Here is a 22869-nt window from a genome sequence, read left to right on the forward strand (position 1 = left end):
CAATTCAGGGAGGTAAACGGACTGTGCAAGCATGTGCAAGCATGTCAGGGATTAGCATCATCTCCTTTAAGTAGTCTGATTTCTACAGCGAATCATTATTTCTCACGGCCACTACTGACAGGGACAAACCACAGGCAATCAGCTTGGTCATGCCTCAATAGGAACAAACCAGCCTGAACCGTTTAACCCATACCCTCTGAATTGAAAACTAAACCTCAACAAAGCTTTTTACACTGAGCTCAGGGACCCGACACACGTACCAGGTGGGAGGAAAACGTGAATTAAACTGAACCACTGGTAATCACCCTGGGATACATTCCATTATGTCTTTTTGACTTCACAGTTTCTCTACAGACAGATAACAACTAAATGTTCTGCCCCAATGGGTAGATCGGGACGGAACAAGTAGTCCACATCCCGTATGAATGGGAAAGCAGGCAACCCCAGACAGATTTTAACCATCCTGGGCCTCTTTAGTGATGTGCAGATTTAGCCCCATGGCAACAGAGTCATGACACTGTCACACTTAATGCACCTCACTGAAAAATTAAAGCAATACCAGTTTCACTCTGAACGGAACCCACGCAGCCGCAGACTGCCTTATTGGTTCTCATCAATGAGGAGCACTATATGTATAGCATACCCAGCCCAGGGACCTTCGTCTGTAGGCACCCATCACACTTAGGGCATCACTTGGACAAAAATAACAAAGTGATGGGTGAAATTCTTGAATTAGTCTCAGCTCCTAGTAACTGCTGTATGTATGTAAATTCTTATTCACAGTTTTAGTGCATGCTGTGCCATTACACACAGCGACCAACCTTAAGGTAATATACAATCTGCATATACGTGTGAAAAACCGCACCTAGTGATGTGGTCTAAAAAGACAAAACATATTTGAGTTTTGTTTCCTTGCAGAATGGGGGGGGGGGGGTAGTCAAGGCTGATTTACTTCAAGTTGGAGCATGTTGAGTGGCAGAGAAAGTTGAAACATTGTTCTGCAATGCAGCCGATGCAAATACCATTAGCCCAGAGTCATACAGGCATTCCATCCATTCATTTTTTTTGTTTTTCCAAGTGAGTCTGGCTGAGGATAATGGACATGATTATACATTGATACCATAGCTCCCTCTACCATACCGAATAAGATGCATCTCACTGTTAAGTCCATACAAAGCGAAGTAGTCTGAGTGGCTTGTGCTCCCACTTAGAGAGGGCGTGGTGTTACAGTTTGAGCTAAAAAGAAAAACTCCCCTTTTGGGGTGGGGCCATCACTGATTTGAAATTTTGGCTCATGTCTGTAGTGACACCAGGACCAAATTTGCCTGCGTCAGTGTTACACGAGGCAGACGTAAGATATTGACGCATTTGCGTCCTAGAAGTGGCGCAGTGAAATCTTATAGATTTTAGTGCGTCACTTCTATGACCCTTTCTTGCGTCGGAACGCCCCCCCCTGCATACATTATACCCGGCGCAGGTATGATGTGGCGCAGGGGTTTACAAAGTGATGCATCTACCTAGATGCGTCACTTTGTATATATGGTGCAACAAGGCTCATTTTTTACGCTCCTGGTGCGTCACAAAAAGTCCGGTGGCGCAAAAGTGACGCAAGGGCTCATAAATAAGCCTTTTATTCTCTATCATAATGCAATTATTATACTGATTTTCTTTATTTATCATTTTATTCTGTTTACCTGTCCAGCAAGCCATCCCAAAACTATGTTGATTGCAAAATGCATGCAATCAGGGGGATATTTTTAAGCTCCAGGATGGCCAGAGTTACAGCACATGTGCATCTACAGTTTCAGCTCAGACAACCCTAGATATGATGGACAACAGCACCTTAAACTTCAAGCTCACAGAATCCCAAATTTGATGCTTCGATCTTCAAGAAGCCCAGATGTCTAAAATCTAACTACAGGCACTTTTAAACTCCCATCATCCTGACTTCCAAAGCAAAAACACCTGCTGCATCAGCCTGCGAGAACAGTGGCTTCAGCAAAATAAAAGTGGATTGTTTTTTAACTGTCCTTTTAAAGCCCTGTCAATTATCGTTATGCTGCGGCCTTCACTTCAGAACTAACCAACAGCAAAACCATATCTGGGGTGCTTAAAATATTGGCAAGTATATGTAGCAGTGCAAATAACTGACAGCTTCCACTGTGTTTAGATGTCTGGCAAGTGACTGTGGCAGTAGCTGTGTGCACCGGTTGACTGGCTAGTTGTGACCCCCTTTCATCCTAACCAGTTTCATGGAAGTGGTCCAGTACGAGACACACATGGTCATAAAAGCCTGTACATGTTTATGAATGAACGGTTGGTTTTTATATAGTGCAGAGCACTCTAGGAGTGTCCTGGTGCTGGGCATGAGGGATCTGACGTTAAGATCAGAGAAGGACTTTGGAATTAAAGTTTAAATAGAGAGATTGCTTAAAAATCACCTCGTCCCTAATGGATCTGACTAGGAGCGGCATCTAATTCCAGATCTTCACAGCCAGAACCACAAAAGAACCCCCCCACCTACCCCCGTAAGTTTTTTCGAAAGCGGGGGACAGTTATCAGGTGTGCATTACTTGTGCACAACGCCCTACCTGGACTGTACTCGAGAATCCTCTTGTTCAAGGATAGGGGCCTTGAGTTGTGAAAGGCTTGATGAGCATTGTTAAAGCCTAATGCATGATTCTCCTCTGGACCGGCAGCCAGTGCAGCTGCTCTGGAAAATGGGTCACCGAAGAATGTTTAGGCAACTTGTACAGTATTATATATCACCTGGAGATGTTGTAATAGATAGTGCGGAATGCCCAGGTACAATACATTGATGTAATCCAGCCTAGAGAGAATCAGCGCTCTCACCACTGTTATCTGGGCATCACGTGGAAGAAAGTTCAGGAATTTCTTGAGCATTCTTAAAATCCAGATACAGGATTTCACCACCGCCACAATCTGGCATGTCAAACATTACACCCACATTTTCCGCCACCTCTGTCGGAGAATTACTTGTATAAGAAATAGTTACGCACACCCGACAGAACCATTGTTTCGTTTTCATAGATATACCCAGGTTCTGAGGGACACAGGGTCACCCCATTGTTTATTTAACCTCTGTCGGAGAGGCCGGCGGAGTGTTGCTGCTAGGCCGTGCCCCTAGCAGCTACACTCCACCCTTTTTATATCATTTACAAATGGACTACAATCTTATTTCAGCCAGTAGTGGAGTTCCCAATCTGTCAAAGAAGGGGTACCACAAGATGGGAGTGTAGCAGTTGCTACTAGTGTTAAGATTGAGATGACGTCTAAAGAGGACCAGTTTTAGGCCATTTTTGGTGCTCAAATATTTTAAATCCACTATCCACAGACATTGGAAATATCATTTTAGGATATGTTTGACTACAGTGCCATGTAAGAACAGTGTTAGACATGGAAAGAAGCACACTAATATGTCACCAAAGTGAAACAATGGGCTACATGGTCAAGGTGACCCACCACTTAATGGCAGCCATGGTGAAATGCACTCCTATGATTTCACTCCTACATTAATAATGACCCTTCTCAATACGGCTGCTTAACTCAAACTTATATTATGAAAGCGTATGAGAAGCCGTAAAGCATACTAGTAAAGGGCAGTTCTATCACCTAATCGCACGGGCTATGGAGAGCTGTGAAACTGTGTTTCTAATATTTAGCTTTTCTAGTGAAATGTGGTTTGCCATAATCTTGTGTCACTTTTTTTTAACCAAACGTGTATCTCATATGAAAAAGTAAGACGCTTTTGTATAGCCACAAACCTGGGTGTATGAACATTTCCCTGGATATATAACAATTAGGTGATATCGGGGTTTATGTGGTTAAATAGATTCACCAATTGTGGCAAAGGATGACAAAGGGTACTGTCTAGGTAGTATACTCTCATGTATAATATGCTGTGGATAGTAATTTGATGATGTGGTTTTAAACATTGATTGTATTGTAATTGTTTTATTGTTTTTATAAAATTGTATCTCATTGTGGTAATTTTCAGAAATAAATTGTTTTGATGAATTTTTAAATATTATTGTACTAATTTTGAATATTTGTGCCAATACGTAATAAATTCAGAGGGAGATTTGTATGACCTCTTGGACCTTGACGAATGAGATGCAGAACGCGAGTGAGGAAAAAAGTGTGGTTGATTAATTTCCTCAGAGGACATTTTTGTTTAAAAAAATAGTCTGTCACAGTACCACCGCTTCTCAACAGAGCTGCTCTTACATGCAATGATAGTACGAACTCTGTGTGGGGCTGCTATACCAGCACTGAGGCAGTCCTAGTACTTCTCAGCAAAGCTGTTGTATTCTTAGAGGGGCAGTGCCAGAAGAACAAGTTACTTACATTCGGTAATGATATATCTGTAAGGAACATTAGTTAGTTATAGATTTCTTACCTTAGAATTACAGCCCCAGGTGTCAGACTAGATCCAGAAAGTTTTTTCGCCAGCAGTACCGCTGCGCGTTGGAAGGTGGCGTCGGTCGGCTCCACGTTCATCGTTGGTGTCGTGACGCCAGGATGACGTCGTGGTAGCTACTTAGACGCCGCCCTTGCGCGCTCATGTCAGTTCTGTACACGACTTTCTGCGCCAGAAATGTAGAGCCATGCAAGACACTGACCACTGGTGCACAAAACTAGGGCCCTGAAAGGATATCCTTAACCCTTGTAATCAGTTCGCAGAACGGGGAGGATGGGTGGGGAGGTAAGGAATCTATAACTAACTAATGTTTCTTACAGATATATCGTTACCGAAGGTAAGTAACTTGTTCATCTGAAAGAGACACGTAAGTTATAGATTCCTTACCTTAGAATAGATCCCCGAGCAATACCAACCCTGGAGGCGGGTCTGCAAACCGAGATCACACCAGAAAGTCCGGGAGAACAGAACAGCCAAAGAAGCCGTCTCTCGGGACTTGGCTGTCCAGGCAGTAGTGTTTCATAATTGTGTGCAACGAAGCCCATGTAGCTGCCTGATAGATGTCATTCAGAGGAACGCCTCGTCCCAGAGCAGTGGTCGCTGCCGTTGCCCTGGTGGAATGGGCGCGCAGCCCCACTGGAGGCTCCTTCTTCTCTAGAGAATAGCATGCTTTTATGCACAAAACGACCCATCGGGAGATAGTCTGTTTGTGTACGGCCCGACATTTCTTGGCACCCACGTATCCAACAAAGAGCTGGTCATCCACCCGGAACTGTTTGGTACGATCCAGATAAAAGGAAAGCGTATGTTTTGGGTCCAGACGGTGGAGCCTCTCTTCTTCTTTCAAAGGATGCGGAGGCGGAATGAAGGTGGAAAAAGTGATGGTCTGCCCAATGTGAAAGGCAGTGACAACCTTGGGCAGGGAGGATGGATGAGTCCTGAGAACTACCTTGTCCTGATGGACAGAAAGGAAAGGAGGCTTAGATGAAACAGCCTGGAGTTCACTCACTCTTCTGAGAGATGTTATGGCCACCAAGAATGCAGTTTTAAGCGTCAGAAGTCTCAAAGGACAATCGTGAAATAGCTCAAAGGGAGCGCACATTAAATAAGTTAAACCTAGATTCAAGTCCCACTGAGGCGTAACTAAAGGAGTAGGAGGAAAGAGATGAGTTATGTCGTTCAAGAAACAATTGACTAAAGGGGAATTGAAAAGAGAAGGCTGATCTAGAAGCCGAAGGAATGCAGAAATGGCCGAGAGATAGCCCTTGATAGTGTCCAGAGCAGAGCCAAAGAAAGGAGGAACAGGAGAACCTCATAAAGAGGGGCAGAGAGGGGATCCACAGCCTTTACTGTGCACGATGCCACAAAATTGTTCCACCGACAGGCGGATACCGTCTTAGTGGAGGGCCGCCTGGCTGCCAAGATTACATCGCAGATTTCGGGAGGCAAGTCAAACAACGTCAACTGCCGCCACTCAATCTCCATGCAAGGAGGTGTAGACTGGACAGGTTCGGGTGGAGGACCATCCCCTGTTGCTGTGACAGAAGATCCTCTCGAAGAGGCAGACCGGTCTGAGGATCAATGGCCATGTTGAGCAGCTTGGAATACCAGACTCTTCGTGCCCAATCCGGAGCCACAAGGATGACTTGGGCCCAGTCCCACCTGATCTTCAGTACTCTGGGCAGAAGTGGTATAGGTGGAAAAGTGTACAACAGACCGCAACTCCTCTTTCAATGAAAAGCGTCGCCTAGCGAGTGCAGCCTTGAAAATTCCAACGTGCAGAATTGCTCACATTGCACGTTCTCTTCTGTGGTGAATAGATCTAACCAAGGCTCTCCCCACTGTCAAAAGAGACCATGCACCACCTCAGAGGGAAGACGCCATTCGTGATCCATCATGCACCTGCAGCTTAGTTCGCTGGCCCTGGCATTCAGAGAACCTGCCAGGTGTTGAACCACCAGGGATATGCCCTGATGTTCCAGCCATGTCCAGAGGCGAAGTGCCTCCTGACATAGGGTCCATGACCCCACCCCGCCCTGTTTGTTGCAGTACCACATGGCTGTGGTGTTGTACGTGAGCACCTGCACTACTCTTTCCGGACAGAGGGAAGGAATGCCTTGAGTGCAAGACTGATCGCCCGGAGCTCCAGAAGGTTGATATGAAGTCCGGACTCCGCCGGAGACCAGAGGCCTCTTATCTCTGCCTCCACCATTTGGCCGCATCATCCCAGAAAGGATGCGTCCATCATCACTGTGTGTTCTGGTTGGGAAGAGAGAGGGATCTGCCGTTGACTCAATCCTGGTTTGTGAGCCACCACTGCAATTGTCATGCAGTGCCCTCCGAGATCTGGACGCAAACAGACAGATTCCCCTGATGCTGTGCCCACTGGAACTTCAGGTCCCACTGCTGAGCCTGCATATGCCACCTGGCATGATCCACCAGCAGGATGCAGGAGGCCATGAGGCCCAGCAGCCTCAGGGTCATTCTGACTGAAACCCGGGATAGAGGCTGAAAGATCGGAATCATAGCCTGAATATCCTGGACTTGCTGTTCGGGAGGATAGACCAAAAACCACGTTGTGTCCAGAACCGCTCTGATGAAGAGGAGCTTCTGAGAGGGAATCAGGTGCGACTTCGGCACATTGATGGAGAACCCCAGCGAATGCAGGTCAGCCGTAGTCTGGAGGTGGGAGACGACTGCCTGGGGCGAACCTGCCTTCAATCAACCAGTTGTCGATTTAGGGGAAGACTGAATCCCCTGAACTGCACAGATGTGCTGCAACCACCGCCGTCACTTTCGTGAACACTCAAGGGGCTCTGGTAAGGCTAAAGGGGAGCACGTTAAACTGAAAATGCTTGTGGCCTACCGTGAACCGCAGGTAACGCTGGTGGGCCGGCAGGACGGGGATGTGAAAATAAGCGTCCTGCAAGACCAATGCTACCAACCAGTCTTCCGGGTCGAGGGCAGACAAGACCCGAGCAAGCATCAACATCTTGAACTTCTCCTTCCGGAGGAAGCGGCTGATGTTCCTCAGATCCAAGATAGGACACAGGCCCTTGTCCTTCTTGGGAACCAGAAAGTAGTGGGAATAACAACCACGACCTACTTCTGGGACAGGAACGCGCTTGATGGCTCCCTTTGCCAAGAGAGCTGTAACTTCCTGCTGTAAAAGGGCCAGGTGATCCTCCTAAATGCAGTGGTATTGCGGTGGCATGGATGCAGGGGTAGCTTCGAAGGGGAGGGAGTAGTCCCTTCGGACTATTTGCAAAACCTACCTCTCCGATGTGATGGTGCGCCAGTGTGGAAGGTGATGGCGAATCCTATCACCCACTGGCATTTGAGGGGTCTGAAATGTCAGACTAGTAAGGTTTGGAGGCTGCTGCAGAGGGGGGTTGGTGGACTGGCCCACCCGCTGGCCCCCTGAACCACAGCAGTTGTCCCCACTTCCCCGGACACGTGAAGGTTGGGTAACTTGCTGCGGCCTGTGGCTTTGGGCGGAACGTAGTGGGGCACCCCTTCCGTAGCCATGAAAGGGGTGAAAAGCAGACTGCGCTGGGTGACTGGAGAGGCCCAAGGACTTGGCCGTAGCCCGTGAGTCCTTGAAACGCTCTAAAGCGTGGTCTGCTTTGTCGCCGAAAAGGCGATGGCCATCTAAGGGCATGTCCATGAGGGTATTCTGGACATCTCCAGAAAAGCCAGTTGATATCATCCAGGCATAGTGTCGAAGAACTACCGACGTGGAAATCGTCCTAACCAGAGAGTCGGAGGAATCCAGCCCACAACGGATGGTAAACTTCGCCGCATCCTTCCCGGTGGCAATAGCCTGGGAGAGCACTGTCCGGGCCTCCTCCGGACACTGAGGAAGCACCTGCACAACCGAGTCCCACACAGAGTGGGAATAACGACCCAATAGACATGCGATGTTTACCGACCGCAGTCCCAAGCTAGCGGAAGTGAAAATTTTCTTTCCGTGATTATCCAGCTTCTTGGATTCCCTTTCCGATGGAGCGGTAGGGAATGTGCTCTTGAAAGTGGAGGCTTGGATCACCAAGCTCTCGGGGGTGGGGTGTTGGGAGAGGAAAGTGGGGTCACCCGTAGCCAGGCAGTGGCGTCGGGCAATCATCCTATTCACTGGAGCCCCCGTGTTGGGCCTGGACCAGGTGCCCAAAAGGACGTCGGTAAGTGCCTCATTAAATGGAAGCACAGGCTCTGAAGAGCTGACAGCTGGCTGAAGCACCTCTGTCAGGAGGTTAGTCCTGACTGCCACTGTAGGGAGTTCGAGGTTGAGAGCCTCGGCCGCCCTACGCAACACCACTGCGTATGACGCTCCCTCCTCTGTAGCCACTGTAGGAGGTGACAACATGCCAAGGTCAGGTGTGCTGTCCTGACCTCAGTCCAGGAAGCACTCTCCCCGGCAGCTCCGCCAGTGGCTCCTCGCCTTTCAGCCCCAGCAGCAGCATTCGAGCCTCACGCCCGACTCTGCCACAGGCTCTCTGAAACGTGGTATTTTGCGCTCCTGACACCAGCGCTTGTTAGTGATTTTGTGTTCTTGTGCGTGTGACTGTTTTACTGTACAGGTCTCTGCCTCCTCCGCGATCCCACCCCCCTCCCCTTCATAACAGCGACCGCTGCGGGGGAGCGCAGTGTGCTGTCCTGACCTCAGTCCAGGAAGCACTCTCCCCGGCAGCACCGCCAGCGGATCCTCGCCTTTCAGCCCCAGCAGCAGAGTTCGAGCCTCGCGCCCGACTCTGCCACAGGCTCTGTGAAACGTGGTATTTCACGCTCCTGACACCAGCGCTTGTTAGTGATTTTGTGTTCTTGTGCGTGTGACTGTTTTACTGTACAGGTCTCTGCCTCATTATTTGATTTAGCGCCGTAGCGCCTTACCCCCTCCCTGGTGATCCTCCCCTGACCCCCACCCCACGCAAGACTCCCTCCCGCCTCCTCCGCGATCCCGCCCCCCCTTCCCTTCATAACGGCGACCGCTGCGGGGGAGCGCGGTGTGCTGTCCTGACCTTAGTCCAGGAAGCACTCTCCCCGGCAGCACCGCCAGCGGATCCTCGCCTTTCGGCCCCAGCAGCAGAGTTCGAGCCTCATGCCCGACTCTGCCACAGGCTCTGTGAAACGTGGTATTTCGCGCTCCTGACACCAGCGCTTGCTAGTGATTTTGTGTTCTTGTGCGTGAGACTGTTTTACTTTACAGGTCTCTGTCTCATTATTTGATTTAGCGCCGTAGCGCCTTACCGCCTCCCTGGTGATCCTCCCCTCAGCCCTGCCCTCTGCCAGACTCCCGCCCGCCTCCTCCGCAATCCTGCCCCCTCCCCTTCATAACGGCGACAGCTGCTGGGGAGCGCGGTGTGCTGTCCTGACCTCAGTCTAGGAAGCACTCTCCCTGGCAGCTCCGCCAGCGGATCCTCGCCTTTCAGCCCCAGCAGCAGAGTTCAAGCCTCGCGCCCGACTCTGCCACAGGCTCTGTGAAACGTGGTATTTCGCGCTCCTGACACCAGCGCTTGTTAGTGATTTTGTGTTCTTGTGAGTGTGACTGTTTTACTGTACAGGTCTCTGTCTCATTATTTGATTTAGCGCCGTAGCGCCTTGCCTCCTCCCCGGTGATCCTGCCCTCACCCCGCCACACGCCAGACTCCCGCCCGCCTCCTCCGCGATCCCACCCCCCTCTCCTTCATAACGGTAACGGCGACCGTTGCGCGGTCGAGCCACTGGTGTGCCGCTGGCATGCCTAAGGCAAGCCCGTCTGCGCCCGTCCGCGCCTGGCTCACGCCCAGTGCCAGGAACCCTGGCTCTAAGGGCCCCTCCTCTACACAGTCACCAGCCTCCGCGTACTCAAACCCAGCCGCCTCGAGTACTGCGTACGAGCAGCGCCCTACAACACTCAAGGAGCTTGCTCCTGCACTCACTGCCAATGCACCTTCTCCATGGACGCCACTGCTTCAGCTACCAAAGCACCACCTGCTGCGATACCCGCCAACACCATCAAGTGCATCCTTCTCAACGTGCGATCCCTTCACCGGCACGCCATTGAGATTTGGGACCTACTCGACACTCTCGCCCCTGGCGTCGCCTTTTTCACCGAGACCTGGACCAACGCAAGCTCCGGTCCTGACATCGCCACGGCTATACCAGATGGCTACAAACTAAGGAGGTTAGATCGCCCCAACCGCCCGCAAATCATCCCTTCAACTCCCAGCACTAACATCACTCTTCCCAACTTAGAACACCTCCACTTTCAGATCCACACCAACCCCAGGACTACGCTACGAGGCTCGCTCATCTACAGACCACCAGGACCTCGCACCCAAGCCACAACCGCCATCACAGAACTCACCACATCCCACGCCATCGCCTCCACGGACTACATTCTGCTCGGAGACCTAAACTTCCACCTCGACAACCACCAGGACCCCGACTCAAATGCGCTACTTGAGAATCTCTCCAACCTGGGACTCAATCAACTTGTAAACTCACCCACCCACATTGCAGGGCACACTCTGGACCCCATCTTCTCTGTAGGGTCAAACATCCTTGTCACCCACACCTCCCAGCACTCCTGGACAGACCACCACTGCATTCATTTCACTTTCACTTCCAGCACCGCAACCAAACAAGCCCCACGCCCACCTCGACGAAACTGGAGTAGGATCACCGAGGACCTTCTCAACTCCACCATCCTCCACGGCCCCCCTTTAGCCACCACCGACAACGACGACACTGCACTTGAACTCCACCGATGGATCACCAGCTGCGCCAATAAGCTAGCCCCTCTGCGGCAGCCCACCACCAAACATCTGCCAAAAGCCGCCTGGTTCACCACAGAACTCCTAGAGGCCAGACGCACCTGCAGATGCCGCGAGAAAACGTGGAGGAACCAGAAGACCTCGGAAGCCCACATCTACCAAAGGAGCGCCATGAAGAATTACCACCAGCTGATAAGAGACACCAAAAGAACATTCATCAGGGAAAAAAATCAACCCCAACGCAGCCAACAGCAGCGGATTCTTCAAGATCATCAAGCAATTGACCAAATCCCCCTGCGAAGCCTCTGACATCACACCCTCCCAAGATCTCTGCGACAAGCTCAGCACCTTCTTCCACCAGAAGATCATGACCCTTTACGACAATTTCAACGAACCAACAAGTGCCTTCACCCTTACGACCACTACCTCCACCATGCCAACCATCACCACATGGGCCCCCGCCTCCGTCGAACTCATCACCACCACTATGAAGAACACTCACTCAGGAGCCCCCATGGAACCCTGCCCCCCGCACATCTTCCACAGAGCCTCCATGGCCATCGCTCCAGAGCTAGCCCTCACCGTCAACTCCTCCCTGGCATCGGGCACCTGCCCCATGGACTGGAAACGCACAGAAGTGAAGCCCCTCCTCAAAAAACCCTCAGCCGACCCTACTGACCTAAAGAACTACCGACCCATCTCCCTCCTCCCCTTCGCTGCCAAAGTAACTAAAAGGCTCGTTAACGCCCAGCTGACTACTTTCATCGAGGACAACAGCATCCTGGACGCATCCCAATCCAGCTTCCGCAGCAACCACAGCACCGACACAGCCCTGATCGCTGCCACCGACGACATCCGCATGCTGCTCGACCAGGGCCACACCGCGGCCCTCATCCTCCTGGACCTCTCCACAGCCTTCGACACACTGACCACCAGACTCCACAACGCAGGGATCCAGGGAAACCCCCTCAACTGGATCCGCTCCTTCATCTCCCACCGAACACAGAGAGTCAGGCTCCCCCCCTTTCTCTCCGAACCCACCGACATCATCTGCGGAGTTCCCCAAGGTTCCTCTCTGAGCCCTACCCTGTTCAACATCTACATGGCCCCCATCGCCACCATCGTCAGACAGCACGGATTCAGCATTGTGTCCTATGCTGACAACACCCAACTCGTCCTCTCCCTCACTAGTAACCCAGAAGACACAAGACTCAGCTTTCAGGAAGGAATGAGGACCGTGGCCAGCTGGATGAAGGACAGCTGCCTCAAACTCAACTCCGAAAAGACCAAGGTTATCATTTTCGGACCCCGCCCCTCCCCATGGAGCAACTCATGATGGCCTCTCGCCCTCGGCCCACGGCCCACCCCTATGGACCACGCCCGGAACCTCGGCATAATCTTGGACTCCTCCCTCTCCATGAACCGCCAAATCAACGCTATCTCATCCACCTGTTTCAACTGCCTCCGTTTCCTGCGTAAGAAGTTCAAGTGGATCCCCCCTGACTGCAGAAAGACCGTCACACATGCACTCATCACCAGCAGGCTCGACTACGGCAACACCCTCTACGCAGGATTCAACAAATCCCTACTTCGCAAACTCCAAACCATCCAAAACGTGGCCGCCAGGCTCATCTTAGGGATACCTTGCCACGAACACATGACCCCTCACTAGCGAGAACTCCACTGGCTCCCCGTCGAGAAGAGAGTCACCTACAAGCTACTCACGCACGCCTACAAATCTCTCAACAACATCGGACCCAAGTACCTCAACAGCAGAATGAGTTTCTACGCACCCAATAGGAACCTCCATTCAGCCGACCTCACCCTGGCAGAGATCCCCCACATCTGCCGAAGCAGATCCAGAGGGAGAGCATTCTCCTACACCGCAGCCACAGCATGGAACACTCTCCCAGTAGAAATAAGACGCTCACCAACCCTGCACTCCTTCAGACGGGCTCTCAAGACCTGGCTCTTCAACTGACCGGAGCTGCCCTACCTTTCCCCTCAGTGCCTTGAGATCCTCACGGGTGAGTAGCGCGCTTTACTAACCCCTGATTGATTGATTGGCATCCCCCTGGTCCTCTCTCCAGTCTTGTTTCCTGTCTAACTGGTCAGTCAGAGGGTCACCTGATCCCTCCCAGTCCTCCTCCTCCTCCTCTAGGTGCCAATGTGGTCAAAAAGGGACCCCAGGAGTGAACAGGGGCACAAAAACTCCTCTCAGCCCCGGATCCAGCGTCGGCCGACGCCGGTCCGGATCCGTGTCCACATCAGGATGGAGGCCGGGGTCGACTGCGGCTGGGGGGGCTAACCGGCATCGAATGCGGTAGCGGTGCCGGGGAAGTGGTGCTCGTGGAGGCGTAATGAGCTCAACTGGCACCGATCCGGATCCAGGCCTGGATCCAAGGGGGGCCTGCAGCACCGGGGCTGGAGCCAATGGCAGAGAAGGCCAAGGCCCCCCCAATGGAGTCCGCGGGGCCCAAAGGCACGCAGGCGGGTTCGGGCCACCCAAAGATGGCATGCATCGCCTCATAGAACGTACGAAGCAGGGCGGCAGTCGCTCTGGGTCCCGGGAAGGGAGGGAAACTCGGAGTCGGCTCAAACGGATCCGCACACAGAGCCAAGGGAGGGGCACCACCCGCATATCTCGTCGGGTCGGCCGACTGATGATGAAAAGTCGAATAGCGACGATGCTTCTTCGACTTCTTCTTGTGCTTCAACCTACCTGACGCCGAGTGCGAAGACTTCAATGACTTGGATGACTGGTGATGGCTCCGCAACTGGTCCGTCGACCTCCTTCTCGACCGGGACCTCGAACAGCATGGAGCCGACTGCCGATGCTCAAGAAGCTTTCAGGACCGCTCCCGCAAAGCCATCAGCTCCATGGACCGGCAGTTGGAGCATGACTTGGGGTCGTGATCGCACTCCAGACAAAAGAGGCACACGCGGTGTGGATCCATAACCAACATCAGTCGGGAACAGGATCCGCAAGCCTTGACTCCTGGCATCCATGCGTGCACCAGGAGTCATAGACTCAAAAGACGTCACCAAAAGTCGCTCAAAAAGTTCAGTCAAAAAATGACTGGAGGTAGCGCTCTCTGGATCTGCGCTTGCTGGTGCGGAAAAAGAAGGAACAGACGTCAGCGAGCGAGAGAGGCATCTAAGTAGCTACTGCGATGTCATCCCAGCGACACGACGCCAACGACGAACGTGGAGCCGACCAACGCCACCTTCCGATGTACAGAGGTACAGCTGACAAAAAAACTTTCTGGATCCAGTCTGACGCCTGGGGGTGATTCAAAGGTAAGGAATCTATACCTAACGTGTTTCTTTCAGATATTCTCTGAGGCACCAAAACCAGTAATGGGGTAGCACTGGTTCTACTCTGTAGTGTTGCACACTTTTAGCAGGACACATATTTTAAATGAAGCAGAACTTGCAGTACACTGTATATATTCAGTAATGAGGTCACTGTATTATTTTAGCAACTCAATTAAACAAACGCCAATGAGCTTCATACTTGAAATTCCTTCCATGAAAAGACAGAATACAAAAACGAATGACCCAACCCACCACAGTGTGTTACTTTAATAGGATCTGCCTAACAAAGACCCATCTCATCCATGCCATTAAACCTTCTTGAGTACCCAATGATACATTGCACAGTATCCTGTCGCAAACACACACCCAACTACATTGTTGTGTATCTGAGACCGGCTTGACTTTGGACGATCAGCATGTCTCCACTCCATCACAAAAGCTCTGGGTGCTTGACTGTCTTTCAGACCACCTAGCCCTATGCACATAGGATCCTAACCCCTTTTAGGATGAGTAAGAGGAGGCACTATTGCCACAGTGGAAGCTATATCTCCTCTCCCTGCCACTGTAAATGCTTGAAATATGCACACAGCACATTGCCACTGCCGGGGCAGTACTAGTTTGACTGAAAGCTGGTCGGGATTGAAACTCCAGTAAGCAGAACACTGCCAGAATGAATATCCTGAGAGTTCTATCCAATCCCAGCTCTGTATGTTAAATAAAAAAGTGATTGAGATGTGACCAATGGGTGCCAAGTTCTACTAACATTTCCTTTATATAAATAAAAGAGCTGGTGGGCTCCTCACAATGAGACATATGACGTTTGACGTGTGGGAGGCATTATAGAGGATGTTATTCTAGAGAGATAGGTTGACTAGAATTATCCTCTAGTGGGTTCCTAGGTATACTGAGTTACCCCATTTTGTGCTTACTCCCTCTAGTGGGTGGGCAAAGGCTTCGTGAGGTAGCCAGGTGGGAGATTTCAAAAAAAGAGACCTAACAGGTATTTCTGCAGTTGGTGACATGACAGGTGGGGTAGGGATTGGAGCCCTATGAGGACTTTCCAGCAGAAGCTGACCTCTCAGCAAACGAGATCTAAAGATAAACTCAGGGTCAAAGTGAACAGGGAGAATGTTGTCAACGCTTCCTTTTTGGAGTGGAGGGTCCTAGCAGAGACACTTGGGAAAAAAGTGTGATTTCTGGGGAGTATAAGATATCAAGAAATTATATGCCAACCTCCGGAAACCTGAGGGGCCAACGGGAGAGAAACATGAGAGTGATGGAAGACACAGATTGGGATGCTGTGTTGATGCATCCTCAAGGTATGGAAACTTGCAACATATTCAAATAAATTTTTTGCATATGGCATACTAGAATCGCACTAGGGTGTTTGCCATGGGAACAGTAATTGATACTATGTTTAGACACACAAGATGGAGGAGGCAATGTTCTTGCACTGAATAAAACTCGTGAGCGTGGCAGCACCAACAGATTGTTAACGGAGGGCCTGTTGCATGGTGAGACCTCATCTATCATGTCTCCTCAGATTGGACAGTGTTGATAATTTGGGTGCTAGGGGTTTAGGATGTATAAACGCTGTTGACTCCTTTTAAACTGCCCTTGTACTTTTTGAATATCCCACTAACAAGCCTGGAAGAATTCTTCTTGCTCTGTGTTTTTTTTGTACAACTAAAAGGTAAATATAACGAGTTAAAAAAGCTCTTTACCTTAATTTCGAGAGGAGGTTGCCCCAGGGACACATGTTTCCGCACCAGCAGTTTCCCTCCCTTCTTCACCTCACACACAGCTGCCACCTCAACCATGTTGTCCCTTGTCAATTTGTGTTCATAGTCTGATGAAGAGATGAGAACTGGAATGCGTTCCTCTGAAGATCACAATAACAAAGACAAGACATTTGTTAGTCCAAAATGAACATATTTCTAAGTGACACCAAGGGTAAACAATCACAAGAATGTTACAATCAATGCATTTTGAGAGCATTAACAACTCTGCTGTATTACATTTTGTCTGTCTGGAAGACAAAGACCTCTAGGCATGGACAGAACTGATGCTCCAATAACTGACTTCATGTTCTACACAATGGCAATATTAACCTTAAAAAGAAAATCAGCTCTCTGACACCAGTTTCCTCATCCAAATCAAGATCTAAGATTAATATCTCTGCTGTATATTGCATGAACAGTCGCAGAAGAGAAAATACTGACTGGAAACCCCAGCTTGGTCCTGATGAAAGCCGGGTGACCCCGATGGGCATATAGTAGCCAGCTGAAATATGTAGACCGATAGATATAGATGTGGGCGTACTAATATACCCCAAGGAAATCCACCTTTTGTTTTTATTGTTGCAAATAGACCCTCCAAATACAATTTAGAAAACGGTATTCCTTAAGAGAATTTTAATGGAATAGCTTCACAGATCCTGTGTCAAGAGCTGTATCATAAGAATTACCGCTTCTACAGAGATTCAGCACACCCCGATGTGTTTAGACTCTGGATAAGGACTCAACAATGAAGCATGCCACAGAATTTTCGGGATGAGCATCCTTTTAAAAGACCTAGGGGGATATTCACAAGGAGCTATCGCCAAGTTAACGGCACTTTATCGCAGCCAAAGTTGCGATAAATCGATTGCCCCATTCACAAGCTGGTGTCAACAGCCCACAGCACCAGTTTATCCGCGATAGCAGCCGCAAAAGACATCCGCCACAGAAGACCTCCGCAACTATCGCTAATGAGATGCAGAGTAGGCGTTACCGTGCCCAAAGCCGTAACAACACCACTCCACAACATTCACAACGACCAGCCAGAACTGCGATAAGAACACAAAACAGGCGATAAGGCGCGTTAGCAGCAGGAAAATAACACCTGCTCCGACCTGGTGCAAAGTCGGACCACAACCTGCACCAAAAAAGGGAGCACAGCCCACAGCCACATTGGAAGGGCAACAGATGCCATGGAGCCACCGGTCAATGGGGCCGGACACCCAAGAGGGCCACAACACCCACCGTCACCACCCCATGACCCCAACCTCCACCCTGGACCACCACAGATGCAGCGCAGACAAAGACAGCGGATCCCCAGGAAGCACACCAGCCACACAGACCCAACACCTGACAATGTCATTGCCCAACCACATGCTCAAAAGGACAACCATCCTACGCATCCTGGCCAACAACGCCCCAACAGGCTGACGGCACAAACACAGCGGACAACCAACATCCCACCCCACACAAAGCTTCTGGCTGTGCTGCACCTGTTGGCCCCTGGTACCCCCCCAACCAACACCCGCCACAGTCGGAGGAGTCACACAGCCACCTACATCCAAGTCCCTCACATCTGACCTGGACATCACCATCAGCCTGTTACCCCAGTCCCCATATGTCCAACACAATACGCAGGATCCGCTGAACACCAAGCAAGGCCCGTACGCCATAGTTGGATGCACGCACCTGTCGGGGGAAATCCACAGCACACATGTCATACCTGTGCCCCCTGCCAACACAGCACACAATCACTGCAACAGAAAGCACACGTCTCACATCAATGTGCAGGCAACAACTGAACATCGTGGAACCTCCACCAATCTCGCCTCCAAATACCCAGCTACGGTGCACGATTCCTCCATCCTCCGATAGTCCATCAGCAACCAGCGTCCCCAGGATGGCTCCAAGGGAAATACACAGCCCCATGGCAAGTTCCAAATGAACACCCCACTAATCTCAACTCCACAACCATGCAACTCACAACTCTGGTAATGCGCACATCACAAAATCAAAACCAACATGCTAAACAACATGCCCACCCACCAGAGACGACAGAACAACTCACAATGGTAAGCTGGGCAAGCCGTGAACATGAGCCATCAACGGCATGGCACCTCAGCCACACACTAGCCCAATGTGGGGAGAGGTGGCAACCAGGCATGTGTGAAGGAGGCAGGAGAACCATGACTTGGAAAGCACACAATGCCAAGAGTGGTGGAGATGTGCTGGACACCTATATCCATGGCGACATACTCCTCTGGTGTATGGAGTGTAGTGGACAGTGGATGCAACCATGTCACCCCGGACAGCGGGGGAGTTCACAGAAATGTCACCTGTTACGTCCCCCCCATAAGCGCGAGTGGAGTGGGATGGCCCGGCGTACGCCAGACCAGCGTAGGGGTGTGAATAAAAAGCACTTAGCCCTGGGCGTGGTCCTCTTCCAGAAACCCCAACGTCTCTGCCAGGGCGGCGCCTATCACCCCGCCACGAGGCCGACGCCGTCCTTGTGAGCGGAGTTGCCTGTGATTCTATGCGCCTGCCGTACCCCGGCCCGCTGGACCCCGAACCCGTCAGGCCCGCCCCTGCGCAGCCAGGCCACACTGATCACCTTCCGACACCGGAGTGTGTTAAGGAGGGTCCACCACGTGCTGGTGCAAGCTCCAAGCCCCAGTTCCGTGACCTCTGCAGCCTCCGCAGACCATCGCTGGCCCCCCGATGCTGGCCCACATTACTCCTTCCTCATTCACATACTACACCAGCGTCCTCTTCGGCCCAGTAGGTCCCATATGCAGAATTGTGTCCTGAGTCCTGAATGCAGTGACCCCAAAGCCGTGGCAGCGGCCACAGCAGCAGACCCCCCGATCAGTGAGGCTTAGTTTCATATGGGCATCTTGCAACACGTGGTGCCACTAAACCTGTTCAATGCCAGCCGGCGACACTTGGTGCCACTAACCCTGTTCAACGCAAGCCGGCAACACTTGTTGCCACTAACCCTGTTCAATGCCAGCCGGTGACACGTGGTGCAAGTAACCCTGATCAACGCCAGCCGGCGACACGTGGGTGAGGGACCAGGACTACCCTGCGGTCCAGTAGGTCCCACATCCAGCACCTAGTCGCGAATCACGAATGGCAGAGTCCACAGAGGAGTAAGAGGAAGATGCGGCTCCGTCCGGATGAAAGCTGGGTCACAGTCATGGAGGTGACCGAACACAATCAACAACTGAACTGGTGCCATCAACCCTGTTCATTGCAAGTCTGCATCCCATGGTGCCACTGAACCTGAACTACGCAGGCTGGTGGGGTCATCCAACCTATGGCGGCGACTCTCAGTGAATGGCCCGTGCTGACCACTGCCTCAGGCCTACACTGCGGTCCAGTAGGTCACACATGCGGAACTGTGTTTTGTGTAAGATGTGGAGGAATCCACACCATTAGACACATTATAAAGTATGGTGTAAAAATGGGGCATGGCCTTGGACCACCACTCTGCAACACAACTACCTGGCACTTACTGGAGGTACCTGGTGGACTAGTTAGACCCCAGGGCCCCCCACAGAGGTGTAATTAAATAAAAGAAAAAATCCCCGGGATGGCGGTCCCCTGGGCTGCTGGGGGGCCGCGTGCCCTCCCGCATATTATAAACATGGCCCCGCGGAGGTGGTGGTCCCCTGGCCTTGGAGGCCCCATCAAAAATTAAAGTGCAAGCCTCGGGGTGGGGGTCCCCTGGGCTGCGGGGGGCCCATGTGCCCCCCGTGAATATTTTAGAAAAGTCCCCCTTACAACTTAAAGAACAAGCCCCGGGGTGGTGGTCCCCAGGGCTGAGGGAGGGCAGGGTGCCCTCCCGCATATTATAAACATAGCCCCACGGAGGTGGTGGTCCCCGGGGCTAACAAATTAACCATTAGACAATCCCCCCGGGATCTGGCCCACCCGGGGGCTAATAGAAAACAAAGTGCGGGAGGCCGCACTTCATTAAAAAAATATATTTTCAGCCGGATTCGCAACCCCAATGCGATTTCCGCCAAAATTATTTAAAAAAAATGCTTTTTGGGGACCCCCTGAGCAGGCCTGGGGGGTCAGGGTGTTTCTACCCGGCCCTTTTCCTTATTTTTCACCTTTGTTGTTACTGTTTCGAGTCACAAGATGGGTGCCAACACTTCCTCGTTTGGAGTGTTGGCAGCCAATCACAGTGAAGCTCATGGTCGGGAGGGTTCGGAATCCACCACGTCCCTAGATATCGAAACTTTCTGTTTTTGAATTTCTCAGCAACTACTAAATGGATTTACACCATTTAAAGAAAAGGACGCTTTCTGAACCAAGCACTACATTTTTGCCAAATTTGGTGTAATTCTGTTCAGCAGTTCGGACTCTAGTCTTGGCTAAAGTTTCCTATGGGAAGTTGATTTTCCGACCTCTATTTTTTTAATTTCTCAGGAACTACTGAAAGGATTTACATCATTTAACAAAAAGGAATTTTCTGAAACAAGGGCTACCTTTTTGCCAAATTTGGTGTAATTCAGTTCAGCAGTTCAGGCTGTAGCCGTGTCTAAAGTTTCCTATGGAAAATAACATGGAGAAAACACGTTTTTTCTTGGCCCCCGCTTGGCGAATCACCCCGAAAAGACAGGAGCTGACCTAAGCTGATCACAAGTTTTGAAAATTTCACGAAGATTCGGCACTAAAGTTATTGGAAAAACCATAAGCGCTTTTCCTATGAAAACTAGGTCCTAACTATAACTACCTACTGGCGACTGCCAGTAGGTAATATATATATATATATATATATATATATATTCACTGAAAAAACCATAGGTTTCACACACGTTATAGTTAGGAAATAGCATTTAAAAAACCTTGCTAATTCACTGAAAAAACCATAGGTTTCACACATGTTATAGTTAGCTGGACATTTTACTGATAAAAAACCAATGAAATTCCCCCGTTATAGTTACTGTAGGCAACTATAACTCACGCGACCGCAATCCTCTGCTGATGCTAATACTGTATTTAGACACTTATTTGCCCATATCTTCTTCCATTTAATTTTAGCTATACATATATTACAAATATTTTTTTTTCATAAAGACACATATGTCATCAGCAGAGGATTACGGTCGCGTGAGTTATAGTTGCCTACAGTAACTATAACGGGGGAATTTCATTGGTTTTTTATCAGTAAAATGTCCAGCTAACTATAACATGTGTGAAACCTATGGTTTTTTCAGTGAATTAGCAAGGTTTTTTAAATGCTATTTCCTAACTATAACGTGTGTGAAACCTATGGTTTTTTCAGTGAATTTGTACGGTTTTTTAAATGCTAAGTTACTTTACGCCATTTGTGGCGTGCGCGCCCACTTAACGCAGTTCGTTCCGTGCACGGTTTTTATCAACTTTAATAAGCCCTGTACATTTGGTGGCCTTCGGCCACCAAAAGCACAGGGGGTGAGGTCAATGTGGATAGTGTTTTTTTTATTTCGATTTTATAATTTCATGTTGCCAAAATTACGTTTTTTTTCTCTATTAATAAGCCCTGCACATTTGGTGGCCTGCGGCCACCAAAAGGACAGGGGGTGGGGTAAGTGTGGATAGTGTTTTTTTTATTTTTATTTTTTTACCGTAAGCGTACGGTAAGCTTACGGTAAGCGTACGGTAAGCGTACGGTAAGCGTACCCCGCGAAATTGCCGAAAAAAAAATAAAACCGTTTTTGCTCTTGGGGGATGTTTGGGGACTCCCTCAACATGACTATGTGGGAGGGAGTTGTCAAAACAGCCCCGTAACATGTTTTTGGCCATCATGTTTGATAAACAACACTCAGTGCGAGAGACAAAATGGCGGACGCCGCTTCCTGGTTTCGGCCGATTCGAATGTTTACTAAGATCTAAGAGCCAATCAGAATCGCGCTCGCGCACGCCACCGTAAGCTTACGGTAAGCGTACGGTAAGCGTACGGTAAGCGTACCGTAAGCGGGCTCAGATATATATATTGATTTAAAGGCTATTTTCTCAGAATCTACTGAACAGATTTACACCAAACCTACAAAAGGCACTTCCTTGACCTAGGGACTACCTCTCTGCCAAATTTCTAGTAATTCTGTTCAGCCGTTCGGGCTGTAGCTCGTTCTAAAGGTCCTATGGAAAAATGCATGGGAAAAACGCGTTTTGGGACCCCCCTTTTATCTCAGCCCCCGCTTGACGAATCCCCCCGAGACTTTCAGGGTAGGAGCGGAGCGTAGCGCCCCACCTATTTTGAGAAATTCGCGAGGATTCGTCGACCGGCGCCAAAGTTATTCAAAATAGAATGTTGAGGTTTTCCTATGGAAACGTGGTCCTAACTATAACTACCTACTGGCGACCGCCAGTAGGTAATATATATATATATATATATATATATATATTCACTGAAAAAACCATAGGTTTCACACACGTTATAGTTAGGAATTAGCATTTAAAAAACCTTGCAAATTCACTTAAAAAACCATAGGTTTCACACATGTTATAGTTAGCTGGGCATTTTCCTCATGAAAAACCAATGAAATTCCCCCGTTATAGTTAGTGCAGGCAACTATAACTCACGCGA

The 22869-nt window shown here is 50.1% G+C and overlaps 1 protein-coding gene across 2 annotated transcripts in view; it reads right to left on the reverse strand.

Moving 5' to 3' along the window:
- LOC146812219 (protein-glutamine gamma-glutamyltransferase 6-like) overlaps positions 1-22869 on the reverse strand; it is a 379129-nt gene that overhangs the window by 14339 nt on the left and 341921 nt on the right. For both annotated transcript variants that reach the window (XM_085619248.1, XM_085619249.1), the window contains exon 11: positions 16236-16393. In XM_085619248.1, coding sequence (XP_085475374.1) covers positions 16236-16393 — 158 coding nt within the window. The remainder of the gene's footprint in view (positions 1-16235; positions 16394-22869) is intronic.

The sequence above is a fragment of the Triturus cristatus genome, chromosome 7 (genome assembly GCF_964204655.1).
Source record: "Triturus cristatus chromosome 7, aTriCri1.1, whole genome shotgun sequence".
NCBI classification, from domain to species: Eukaryota; Metazoa; Chordata; class Amphibia; order Caudata; family Salamandridae; genus Triturus; species Triturus cristatus.